The sequence below is a fragment of the Diceros bicornis genome, chromosome 34 (assembly GCF_020826845.1).
Source record: "Diceros bicornis minor isolate mBicDic1 chromosome 34, mDicBic1.mat.cur, whole genome shotgun sequence".
NCBI classification, from domain to species: Eukaryota; Metazoa; Chordata; class Mammalia; order Perissodactyla; family Rhinocerotidae; genus Diceros; species Diceros bicornis.
This window is the reverse complement of record NC_080773.1, coordinates 7,006,595-7,018,979: the sequence shown is the minus strand read 5'-3', so window position 1 is coordinate 7,018,979 and position 12,385 is coordinate 7,006,595. Positions and strand designations below refer to the sequence as shown.

The window sequence follows — 12,385 nt, the reverse complement described above, 5'->3', positions numbered from 1 at the left end:
TTGGTGTTCTTTGAGTATACATAAAATGCACATGAATTCTTCAGATACTCACAAGCAGTGCGAGCAGGCAGTCTAAAAGTGCTTTTACCAAAGAGCGGCCACCTTCACAAATCATCTCTATATAAAATTCTCCAAGACAAGTTATTGGATTTTAAATTACAACTAATCCCATAAAAATGAAATGGGACATACTACCCATGGAAATAATTACTGTACTACAATTTTCATTCAGATGCAATAAGTAGAAACCTATTTCCCAAGACATGAAAATAACTGAAGGATCATAGAAGAGTATCTAAATGGCATCTTCCCTTGAAACACTCAAATCAGCTTTTTGGACTCAATATTTATGAGTTTGTTTCTACAGACACTCTGGCATCACGTAAATGAAGATGACATATACACTAGTAATTGTATTGTTGGGGGAAAGGGCTTACTTTGACATTCCTGTCTACCTCAAAGCGTAAGAACTGACTCCCTGCCACTCTAATGGAGCTACGCACTGAGACACTAGCTGGCTCAGCAGGAACACCGGTTATTGCCTCCTCTAACAGACAGGGGACAGAGAAGACAACTAAAGAGGCACTCTATATTCAGAGAAAACCACCTTCCTATCCATTAGGGAAATCGAGACCTGGACAAACGCACCTCTGCTTGTCCCCCACCCCTGCCTTGGGCTGGGAACAGGAAAGACAGCAGGGTGTCCACATGCTCTTCAGAGATGATTAACTTTGGACTACTTTCTTGGTATCTAACATAAAGAAACCCACAAGGAAATACAGTCATTATTCCAAAGTTCTTTTTATTTCAAATTCATTGAGAGAAATAAAATTATATTTAAAAAAATAGAGTAATCTCACAAACTGAGGAAAGCCAGGAACAAAAAGAACAAGTTAAACACTTTTTTCCTGAGAGGCAGATCTAACAGCTGTAGAATGGACTTTCTCCTTCCTAGCTTTTGTCAAACAGAACATTTTTTTCCTATTTCTAAGGCATCAAAAAGCACTGTGAGTGCTAACTGGGTTGTTCAGGTACAAAGTTTCAAGCCCTCTAATGGGGAAACATCAAAAGCTGCTATGATTTCCTTTCTTTTACTATCAAATATTAAATTATACATACTTCTACTTCCTTATGTAAATTTGAGAATTCCATACTCATGACCTGAATTTCACAAATCTGGTCATATTTTATTAAAATCTTCTTCTTAGTAAGAATGTCCAAGGTATCTGAGCTCACATCCAGTACCTGAAAGGGGCCAGACAGCAGGAAGCGCAGCCCTGACGGCACAGCCGCAGCCCAGAGCGCTCAGAAAGCACCCATGCCGGCAATGCAGCCAGAAACTGACACTAACGCCTAATTCCTGACCCACTGGACCTGCCAGCAAAGGCAGAGCAAATCCTAAGGGTTCATACGTAACCTACAGAACAAAAGTTACAAAAGTCACTGGACGATCCCCAAAACTCTAAACTTACCCATTCCCCATACTTGATTTCCCTCAGTTTTATACTGATAAATCTATCAAACTAAAAACTTGCATTCCCAAAAACACGTAAGATAGTCAAGACAATGGTGAACATTTCTGTTCTATGTATAATGACTGCCTGTGCTCAAGTTCTGATTTGCATAGGTAATAGGAAAGCTCGAATCAATTTTTCCAAGAGTTCCAATCTTGTGTTCTGATTTGAAATATTGAATACACCTGATTTCCCTAAAGCTCCTTTTCCAAGACAGTTAAGTCAATTCATATATCTGGTAATCATAAATTCCATGGGGACATCAATTTCTGAAAGACATTTTTCAGTAAATAAGAGATTAAAATGTAACACCTATTGCAGGTGCTTAAGGATTCAAGTGACCTACTGCATCTCCAATCAGGTTAATTATATAACATCAACCAGCTATTAAAGATTCAGGAGAATTCTGTGGGTATCTCTTAGTTATTCAAAACATCTATCAACCTCTACGAGTAGATGGATACTCCAACCAAAGTAAACTGGTGTTGGACCCTAATAGAAACCCCTCTCGTGTCTCCTTTCTCTACAGGGAGTTAAGCCTTCCGGGACAGCGGCTCTCATGGAACAACACTGGGCTCCTGTCACATGCAGAAGGGGCTCAAGGCCTTACTAATGGCTTTACCGAGTTGGAGGGTGCTATGACGTCCTCTCCTGCCAAGAGCACAGACAGCACTCTTCCAGCAACCCAAGGGTGCAACCTGAGTTACGTCCTGTCCCAGGTCCTAGGATGAAATAGCAATGTGGCCAAAAGTGACCATGTTCAAATGAGATACCTGGTAACACAAATGTTTTAATCAGATGTGACTCAGTCTCGTCACCAGCCCAGGAACAACAACAACAAAAAAAACCCACACACAAAAGCCAACAAATTTGAGCTAGAACTGTGCTAAAAAAAAGTCAACAAGGACAATCAAAACTACCAACATGGATATAAGCCAGACTTTAGAATTCCCAACTTTTGTGACTGCCATTTTTCAGTCTCAACAAAAATGTCAATGTCCTGAGTTTTATCAGTATTTTCTTTCTAAAATAATTTATGGGACATAAAAGCATAGAAATGAATAAACAGAAGCAGTGGTACAAAAAGTCTGGAAGAACAGCCCACTACCTAGAAAATGTCACAAAAACAATATAAAAAGATGTATTAAAGCGAAATAAATTAAAGGTTAAACCTTACACTTTCAAGTTTTCTTAGACTATTATTTTGGGAGATGGCATGGAGTTGATGATGCATTTTTTAATAATCAGTTGGTTAAGATCAAATACTAAATGATGCTTCAGAAGAAATTTTTGCCTTTAAAGATCATGGCCCCCGCTGCAAATCTCTGAACACAGGAGAAACTACCTGCTGAATTAATATTCCAAATCCTCATCAGCAGCTTGTGTGATCAAACTGTTAAGACATTTGTTTACTAACTTGGCTGTCAAAATGGTATTCAAAAAAAGGCTTACTTTACTAGCATCTGCAGAAACTAAAATTTTGATACCCAAGTTTCTCTAATCCAGAGTTTTTGGGGGATTTTTTTTTTTTTTAGAAAACAAAATAATGCCAATCCAATATCCCAAAGGTATCTCAAAAGCATAATTCTAATATGCTTTACTTTTAGTTTTTAAAAACCTATCTGCTTCCTAAATTTATTTATATTTTTTAAGCCAACTGGCTGCATACTGCCTTGAAAATGCAATGAGGTTTCTTTACATAACCTGACATCGCCATTCAAAAACCTGTAGTTGTTGGGGAAAACAGTACTAATTATGCTAAAACAAGGTTCATGCTATGCATAAAATCACTCCAAATTACAAAGTGATTGGTTTCTATAGCCCTAAGGATTTTTAATACATAATTTAGAACAAAATCACATAGATGGCATTCAACTTTTCTTAATCCAATTAACCATATCCATTAAAACCAAGAACCTTCTGCATGACCTGCCAGTTCCCCCATTCCTTTTGTCAACCTAAAAAAGAAGCATTTCTTGGGAAGTCAGGATTTATTAAGAACATCAAGGTCCAGGGCATTTTTTTTTTTTTTTACCACATACCTTAAAAATTTGTTTTTTAATCCCCACAAAAATCCATATCATTTAAAACCAGATATGCAAATTACATGGCTAACATTTTTAGCTAATCAACTCTTCAGTGCTGATCCCAGAAAACAACCCTCAGTGGATCTTTAAATAATGGAACAAGTCAACGTTCAGTCATGGATATGAGTGGTGTAGACAGTCACACCTTTGACGTTCAAGCCACAAGTTGTTCAGAAGGGGTGGGTCTACTGTCCTGCACTATCAGAATTTGTCGTCGTATTTTCAGTGCTACTGGGTTGCACATTATCTGCAAGGTTGTGTGCATGCTCGAGAAACAAATCTTTCAGTACACTTAATTCCTTAGTCAGCAATTTAATTTTTGCTTCCAACCGTTCATTCTCTTCTTTGAGCTGATTCACTCTCTGCAGTGTATCCTGTGCTTTCTGCTTGCTTTTCAACCGGCTCTTTTTCACAGCCATGTTGTTCCTCTCTCTGCGTTGACGGTACTCATCACTGTTTCGATCCATGGGCGAACTCTTTTTGCTTTGCTTGCTTGGAGGCGCAGCTTTGCCTCCTCCCCCAGGGCCAGCAGGCACCAGCTGAGGAACCTGCTGTAGGCCGCTGGCATGAGCCTGAGTATGAATAACACTTATCCCGTTCACTCCTGGAGTACTGCTCTGCTGCGCTATCTTGCTCATTTGGGCACTCTCCCTTGCCAACAAACAGGTAGAAATGAGGGCAAGATGTCAATGGTTTCCACGCTAAACTGCCAAGAAATCTTCACATGTACCTAGTTAAAAAATAAATTGTATTAAAATATTTGAAATGACAAGATCAAATGAGATTAAACTTGCATGTACCTAATAGCAGGCCAACATTAACTGATTATGCTGAGAAAAGACTACAGCAACTGGCAACCGTTCCAATGTTTCAGAAGTCAAAAGCATTTAATTTAGAAAGTTAAGTTAGCACAGCAGCACCATAAGGCCAAATTCAGCCCACCTGAATCCCTGAGGGTACCACCCATCTGTTGACTGTTATCAAAAACGGGAGGAAAAATAAAAGAATAGCACTAATTAGGTAGCATATATGAATAGCACTTGGCAAACTGCCAGAGAGAAATTTGAGATGTTTGGGTTAAACATGGAAAAGCTGAGTTCAATTATGATAGAAGAGACACCTGCAATGAAAAGGAGAAAAAAGTTTCAATTGTTGGTTCAAGTCAAGACTAGAATGCTGGACCCGAGTCCCCAGCCTCCCACACTCCTCAGGAATACCGCACTATGATCTCTGCATGTTCCTTACTCCAATATGCAGAGTGAGTCATCAAGGACTTGACTTTTCTCCCAGAGCATATCTTTATGGGATATTTTGAAAAAAATGTTTTTCTGCTGTTCTTATTTTTTTAATGACCTCAAATGATAGTAGTGTACAGAGATTTCCTAAGTCAGTTTCTTAGATCATAGATTTAGGAGCTCTGAGACACCCAATTTGCTTCCCTGTCCCACAACGCTTCTAATCATGTTTTTTTCTTCTTGACATGATTAATAAACACATCTAAACACAGTCAACCTGAAACCACACGGAAAGAAACAAAAGCCCTAATGATGCATCCAAGGAAGCCCAAGTACTCGAACTCAGGCTAGACAAAGAGCCCGAGCAGCTGCAGTGCCCGCACCCCCTCACACTGCTGAGGGAGCTCAGAGCAGATGCCAATTCTGAAGTATTACTGTAGTGCTGCTTGTAGAAATGAGGTCACATTTTCAGAAACTAGTCATATTCGGATTACTTTGAATCCAACTAGGTCGCTACAATTGCCTCAAGATGTGTCAAAAGCATATCTATCCTATAATCACGAGGCCACTTCAGGACATACTGACTACAATGAGTGAACCATGTCTACCAAGAAGTCATAGCACTCTTGGAAATTTAGAAAGCAGTGTTATGAACCATAAAACTATTCTGTTCTCTTTTCACAAAACTGCTAAAACTACATCAGTGGAAAAAACCTGGAGCTGAAATGCCTCAAATGAGTATATCTCACATTTCTTAAGAAAAGCTCAGTTAATAAACACTAGTAGCTTCACCCAAACCTTTAGCCAGGCATTTCTGTATAAACACTGTTTATTGGTCTGCTTTTATAAAATGCTTTAAAAAGTGCATATATCATTACTTTCAATTGGTTTTAAAGCCATGCAGGCAGCCCTGAGCTCTAGTGGGTCGTCTGTGCTCACTCCAGTACTGAGGCAAGACAGAAAGCTTCCTTGCAAACTGTGATGGAGATCCACTCCAAGTCTATCTATCTTCAGTAATGGACATTTCACAATTTCTCTTGATCATTTATTCTGTTGCCTATTTTTCCTTCCAGTTAAAAAGTGGCAGTTCAGTATTAATTTGAACCACCCTTACTACTAATAATGTTGGTGGCCATCTACATTATTGCTTATCTATTTGGTGTAAAGTGAAGATGAGTGTTTTACCCAATTTTTAAGAACTTGTTTAATTTAATACCTCTCCTGGGATCGTCTCAACAATCATGATCATATTCATCTTATTTATCTTATTTTTCATATACCAATTATGTTTTTAGTCTTTAAAGCTAATCTCTACAGTCAACTCAGAGATAACAAAGATCCAGAGAAGCACAGAACAGGAACTAGGTCAATCCTTGTCTTGGCTCTGGCTTGCCCTCTTTCACTTTGGACACATCCCTTCCCTTCTGTGGGCCTCCATCTCCTCATCTGCAAATGAGGGCTGCTGACTGGTAAGAGGCCTTCTGACTTGGACAATACACCATGAACTTCAGTCACTAAAATCTCATATGACAGTCCCCAAATTCAGTGATATGCATGCCTGTTTTTGTACCCAAAGACACAGGAATACGGAAGGGCTCTTTTACCTCAGTCTGACTCATCTTGCCAAGGTACTAGGCTGAATATAGTAGGCGAGGTTTCGAAAATGAGCCCTCTGGCTTGAAAAATAAAGAGTACTCATCAAACTGGTAAAAATATAAGGGGACTTGCAGATAATACAAAATACTCTTGGAGATAATAAACTTACAGATAATAAAAATGTTTAAAAAAAAAAAAAAAAAAGTTCTTCAACCAAAGACAAGCCAAGAAAGTAGCTCTTAAAGTGAAGAGATAGCCATAAAGGAACATGAAGCAAGTACAGGGGGTCAAGAAGCTAAGTCGCCTAAAAGACTTAACTCCACATGGATTATCAATTTGGTTTTTACACTGAGCAAATAGTTGCCTCCAAAAGTTACACATTGTACAGTTTACACTGTCATTTGTGCTTCTGTTCCTTCCACAAACATTTATTGAGCACCTCCAGTGAGCAAAAAAATAAGTTTATTTCAAATCTGTGTATTCAACCCTAAATGAAAGTCTGGCTACTATGGGGACAAATACTATTCCAAAGTTCAGTCCACAGGAAGCAGGGTGGCACCCTGTTTCCTTGCATGTGAATCATTCAAGCAGGAAGCAGTAGAAAAACTGAAGAGCAGTAGTTCTCAAAGTGTGGTCCCTGGACCAGCAGCAGCATCATTTGGGAACTTGTTTGAAGTGCAAATTCTCAGGCTGGCCCAGACCTAGGAATGAGGAGCTCTAGGAACAGGGCTAAGCAATCTTGTTTTAATGGGACCTCCAAGTGATTCTGATGACACTGAAGTTTGGGCACCACTGCTACACATTAACAATGGATCTTAAGAAAGAAGGCCTGAGTGGGTAACATTTTTTTTAATTCAAATTTCTTAATCTGAGTAATGTTCATGCAAATCAAGAACACACTGAAAACTCAGAATGTTAGAATGAGTAAAACAAAATCAAATTTTTCTCAAATTTCATTTGAGATAATAAACCTGTCAAGAATTTTCCTAACCCTCTTTACTTTTTTCACATATGTACAGATATTCTTCCCCCAGCCCCCCAAAATAAATTTTTCACTCTAATTTCCTCAGTGAAGATCTACATTCCAAAATATTCATAGATGTTTCTCCCTTGCTCCAAATCTGTTCAATCATTAGTATCTGACAATTCTACCCACCTTCCCCCCCCCCCCAAAAAAAACATCCACCATCCCTCTCCATCCCACTGCCACAGAATTACCTCAGGCTGACATCATCTCTCAGGGGCACTAGTCTCCTCTGGTTTAGCAGTGTTCCCTCCAACCACTGTCTCCAGAGCAATCTAGCACTCAAACCTGAGTGTGTCACAACCTCTTGCTGAAAAGTCTTCTGTGGCTCAGGCATAGAGGATCAAATCCAAGGTGTTAACCTCTCTCTAGCCTCTGCTCCCTTATACTTCACACCTCAATGATACTAAACCATTATCAGTCCCCTAAATGGTCTGTGCTTTCTGTTTTCTTTGTGCTTCTGTCCAATTTTCTTCTGTCCCCAGTTTCTTTGTCAATGCCAGCTCTACAGTGTATCTCCCTGTAGACTAAGCTGGAGGCAGGACTCTCGTCTTCGCCACATGCCCAGCATCTAGTGCAGAGCTAGGTGTATATAGTGGTGCTCAACAAATATTTGCTGAATACAGGCTCAAAAGCCTAAGAGAAAACATTTATTTTTATAAATGTCATATAAAAATGAGACTCTCTAGCATTGAAATCTCTTAAAACAACCGCAATTAAATCAAAAGAGTGTTACTAAGATATTATGGTCTTGCTACCTAAAGTTTTTGGTCTTTCTTAAAAGTGTACAGAAAAATAAAAATAAGTTCTATTTGCTATTAAGTCCCTAGTCTGTACAGTGAACATCATTCGTGTCTGGTCTTTGCTTCATTTCAGTTTAGAACCTTTATTTTCTACTTAGCCCAGTTATGTTCTCCAATTAATAACCTCAAGTTCTTAGGCATGTATGGCAGGATCTGCCAACTCTGTACTACAAGTGAAGTCAAGGTAAGCAAAGTCAACAGACACCCAAACGAGCAGGATTTCTATTCAGTTGCCACTGCTTGCTTCATGACCCAAAACAGGGGTCCATGAAGGAGGGTACATCCCTTCAGGGAATACATTAAGTGGTCCACTGGAGTAGGAGAAAAAAATGTACATTCAGCTTTTTTTAATGTCATCTTTCTACTTTTGGTGTGATTTATAACATACAAAAAAAATAATACACACACATTGTTTATAAATATACAGTAGGCGGTCATGGTCAATTTTCATTTTTATTTTTATTTTTTTTTACTGACAGGGCTGGAAAGCCAAAAAGGTAGAAGATCAATGTACCTACCAGTACGAGAACCCACAGAAGCACCTCCTCCCCAAAATACACAATAAACCTGGAATTGTGACTTCCTGCATTTACCATTACTGTGATCAGGTGAGGCAAGCTTAGGCCATAAGACCATATTCAGCCCCATGAGGTCCTATTTGTCTTTACCAGGGACTCATCACTTGCTGTTTAAATCTCTTGGGATGAAACCACCTGTCCATGATCAGACAACCTCGCTAACAGTCATGATGTACTCTTGAGAATTTAAAGCATAATCTGAAAAATGAAGTTTTGTTTCCACCTATGTTTTTAGGGATATTAAAAAGGACTGAATCAGCTAAGTGCAGCCACCAGAAGCAGGAATCAAGAAACTGAAAAATTCTTCAGCTCACTAGCATCCTGTAACTATTTAACCTTGTTTACCGTAAGTTTTTCCAGAAACAGAGAATCAACTTTCAGAAGAGCTTATCCCAAATACTACTCGAAGGGTAACAGCTGACCAGATTTTAACTTTTAAGTATCAAGAACTTTTAGATGCAGAATTTCTTAGTAAAGCAAGCCCTTATAGTATTTTATTGCCAAAATTTCTCTCGGAGTTACATATCCTATCTGAATTAAAAGACAATCTCTTCAAATAACGATTTGACAGAGCGTAGGACCGACTGAGTGTGGGCTCCGAGGAAGAACTACCAATTTTTGTGCAACCCACCAATGTTAAAATCTTTCTCGAAGTGACACATTTTAAGATGCCAGATTCCAGCAGAAACCTCAGGAGGCAAACCACATACTTAAACCTTCCGTAGAACAGAAACATACAAGCTTACCTGTAGGAACATTCTATCCTTCCCCCCAAACACGCATGTGCATCCTCTCCATCTAGACACCTCTGCGAGCTATTCTCCCGTGTTCCCTCCAACCGTGCTAACGAGGCGCTGCATCTCTCGCCCTCCTGTTTCCCATTCACCCGTGGGTGCTGCACGTTCATCTATCCTAAGTTCAACAGTGAATTGCAGGATATTCAAATTACAGCCCCAGAAGAAAGCATATTATTATTTCTGTAAAGTCTTGTATTTAAAAAGCAACTTCTTCCCCTCACTACTTGCTCCTTCTAGTACCTTCTGAACACAATCCCCCACCAGCCCGCATCGAGCAGCTTCGTGGGGGCAGGATCTATCCTACGTGCCACTCAAGTGGGATACGGTCCCCCTTCTGCTATTCTGGGAACACCCTTTATCCCCAGAGGCCAATACGAGCCCCGTCACAGCCGGACGGCACGCAGGGCCGACTTCCGGAGGGGCACACCTCGACTCCCTCCCGTCCGGGCCGGCAGCGAGGGGCGCCCGGGGAGCGCGGGGGTCGGCGGGCGGCGCGGCGGCGCTGGGCCGCGGCCAGGGATGAGCTCAGCGGCCCCGCCGGGTGTTGCCGGCAGGTTGCATCAGACGCCGCGCGGGGCCGGCCCCCTCGGGCCGGGCCGGGTCTCCTCGGGCCAGGCCCAAGCGCACGCAAGCGGCCGGCTCCGCCGCGGCCTCCTCCTCCCCGTCAGCTCGCCCGCCCGCCCTCGACCTCCTTACCTGCGCCTCCAGCCCGCCCGCCCCCAGGCGGCCTCCACTCCGAGCGGCCCCGCGCGCCGCGGCCCAACCCGAGCCAGGCCTAGTAGCCTGCGAGTCACCGAGGACAAGCGACGGTTACGAAACCGGCAGCCTCCGCCCGTTCCGCCGCCGCCGCCACCGGCTTCCCCTCCTCGCCGGGGCCGCGCGCGCTGCCGCCGCCGCGTCAAGGACCAATGGGAGCGCCGGCCTGCAGGCGACGCGCCCGCCCCTCGCGACAGGCAGCGCCGCCAGCCAATCGGGAGCGGTCTGGCTGCGGGAGGCGGGCACGTGGCGGAGGCGTCCACCACGGCGCAGCGGAGTGGGCGGATGTGGCGGGAGGTGACGGTCTGCCTCGGCGCCGCCCGGGGTTCCTGCGCCGTTGGAGCGGGGCTGCGGCCCGGAGCTGTGGAGACCCGCGGCGAGAAAGGGTCTGTCAACGTTGGAGGCAACACCTGTCTTTGGAAAGCACCATTTCCTGAGGTGGTGTTTTGAATCAGCGGTTTCTGTTTTGGTTTCCCCACGGCCTCGGGGAGCCCCCTCGGCGTCCTCACGGGGACAGTTTCCCGGGACGTGGGGCACCCAACGGGCCCGCGCCCTCGGAGGGAGCCTGCAGAGAAGGCCTGGACCTCACAGCCGTTAAGGCAACTGCAAACTTGTTAAAAAACGAACGAAGCAAAATCTTCCCAACGTAGTATTGATGTCACGTTGGCGGACACTGCGGACTGTGGTTCGCTGAAACGGGGAAACGAATGGAATTTCCATGATCGATTCCCCTGTGCTGTCTTCCAGATTGAGATGTGATCTCCAAAAATGAATGGCAATCCCGCTTTATTTATCCAAGATAATTCACAGGCGGATCTGAAAGCGCTTTAAAACCAGGAAGCAGTGTGCTGGGTAGAGGACAGAGCCGGCGATAGGTTTGATTGCTTCCTCTTGAGCAACTCCTGTTGTCCAAAAAATAGAGTCTTTGAAAGAGGAAACGTTTCTTCATCGCCCAGGCCATGGCACCAGCTCTCTGCATAGGACTGTTTCGAGGAATCATAAAGAGATGATAAAACATTTGCAAAAAATAAAGTAAAAATAAAAAGGGCTGCAACTAAAAGTGAACCACGATGACCATAGAAGCACACTTGCTGGAGTGACACAATATCATCAAAAGCAGCATGTTTCTTTCACTTTGGCCCTCAGTGTTCTTAGCTGAAATTTCTTTGATCAAGATTTTAGCACTATTAAAGTTGGATTATATTTTGTTGCTCACAAAATCATAATTTTACCCTCACTATTTTCTAATCTCTTAAAAATTGTATGGAAAAAAATCATATTGGTATATTCATTTATCCTCTAGTTTGCTAGCCACTCTGCCAAGCTGCTCTAGCATTTTCTGTGTCTATCTGGACAGGCCGCCTTCCACACTCAGCAAGTCTAGCCAATGCCAAGGAGACTAGAGTGTTTATTTCCTCTTCAACTGGTAGCTGGTAATTCTTTCTTCTCAGTTTACAAATATTTATTTGGTGCCAACTATGTGCTAGCTGTGGGCCAAGTGCTGGGGATTCAGCAATGAACACAACAAACACAGTCCCTGCCCACATGGAGCTTACACTTAGAGCCAAGGGAAGCAGACATTCAGTAATGACACAATTTTCTATAACCATTTTCATAGATACTACAAGAAAGACGTACACAGTGCTGTGAGAGATTATAAAACGGGATCAAAACCTGGTCTATGGGTCAGGGAAGGCCTAAAAGATGAGTGGAGTTTGGCTCCGTGGCACAGACGAAGTGGATGTGCCAGTCAGAGGGAATGTCTTATCTAAAGGTCTTGTGATGGGAGAAATGTAAGGCCAGAGTGACTGAACCACGGTGTCCCCGTTAGACTGTGAGATAGGCAGGGCCTAGAAGCGTTCTGATTTTTACCATAAGAGAGATGGAAAGCCATCTCTTAACTTGCTCTCCCCATAAAGAAGTGAGGAGAGTCTGGTGGAGGCTATCTCCAGGTTGAGGAGATCCACCATATTGCTTTCTTGTAAGTCACAGGGA

The 12,385-nt window shown here is 42.6% G+C and overlaps 1 protein-coding gene across 2 annotated transcripts; it reads right to left on the bottom strand.

Moving 5' to 3' along the window:
• Nucleotides 1–782: 782 nt before the first annotated feature.
• On the bottom strand, nt 783–10,485 carry CEBPG (CCAAT enhancer binding protein gamma). 2 transcript variants are annotated; one of them, XM_058529102.1, is made up of 2 exons: nt 10,331–10,485; nt 783–4,331 (listed from the first exon to the last, which is right to left on the bottom strand). In XM_058529102.1, exon 2 carries the CDS (start codon nt 4,237–4,239, stop codon nt 3,787–3,789), a length of 453 nt encoding a protein of 150 aa, XP_058385085.1. In that variant the 5' UTR covers nt 4,240–4,331; nt 10,331–10,485; the 3' UTR covers nt 783–3,786. The 2 variants fall into 2 exon arrangements, with proteins under 2 accessions (XP_058385085.1, XP_058385086.1); XM_058529103.1 differs by lacking the exon at nt 10,331–10,485 and adding an exon at nt 9,584–10,000.
• Between the last annotated feature and the right edge of the window lie 1,900 nt (nt 10,486–12,385).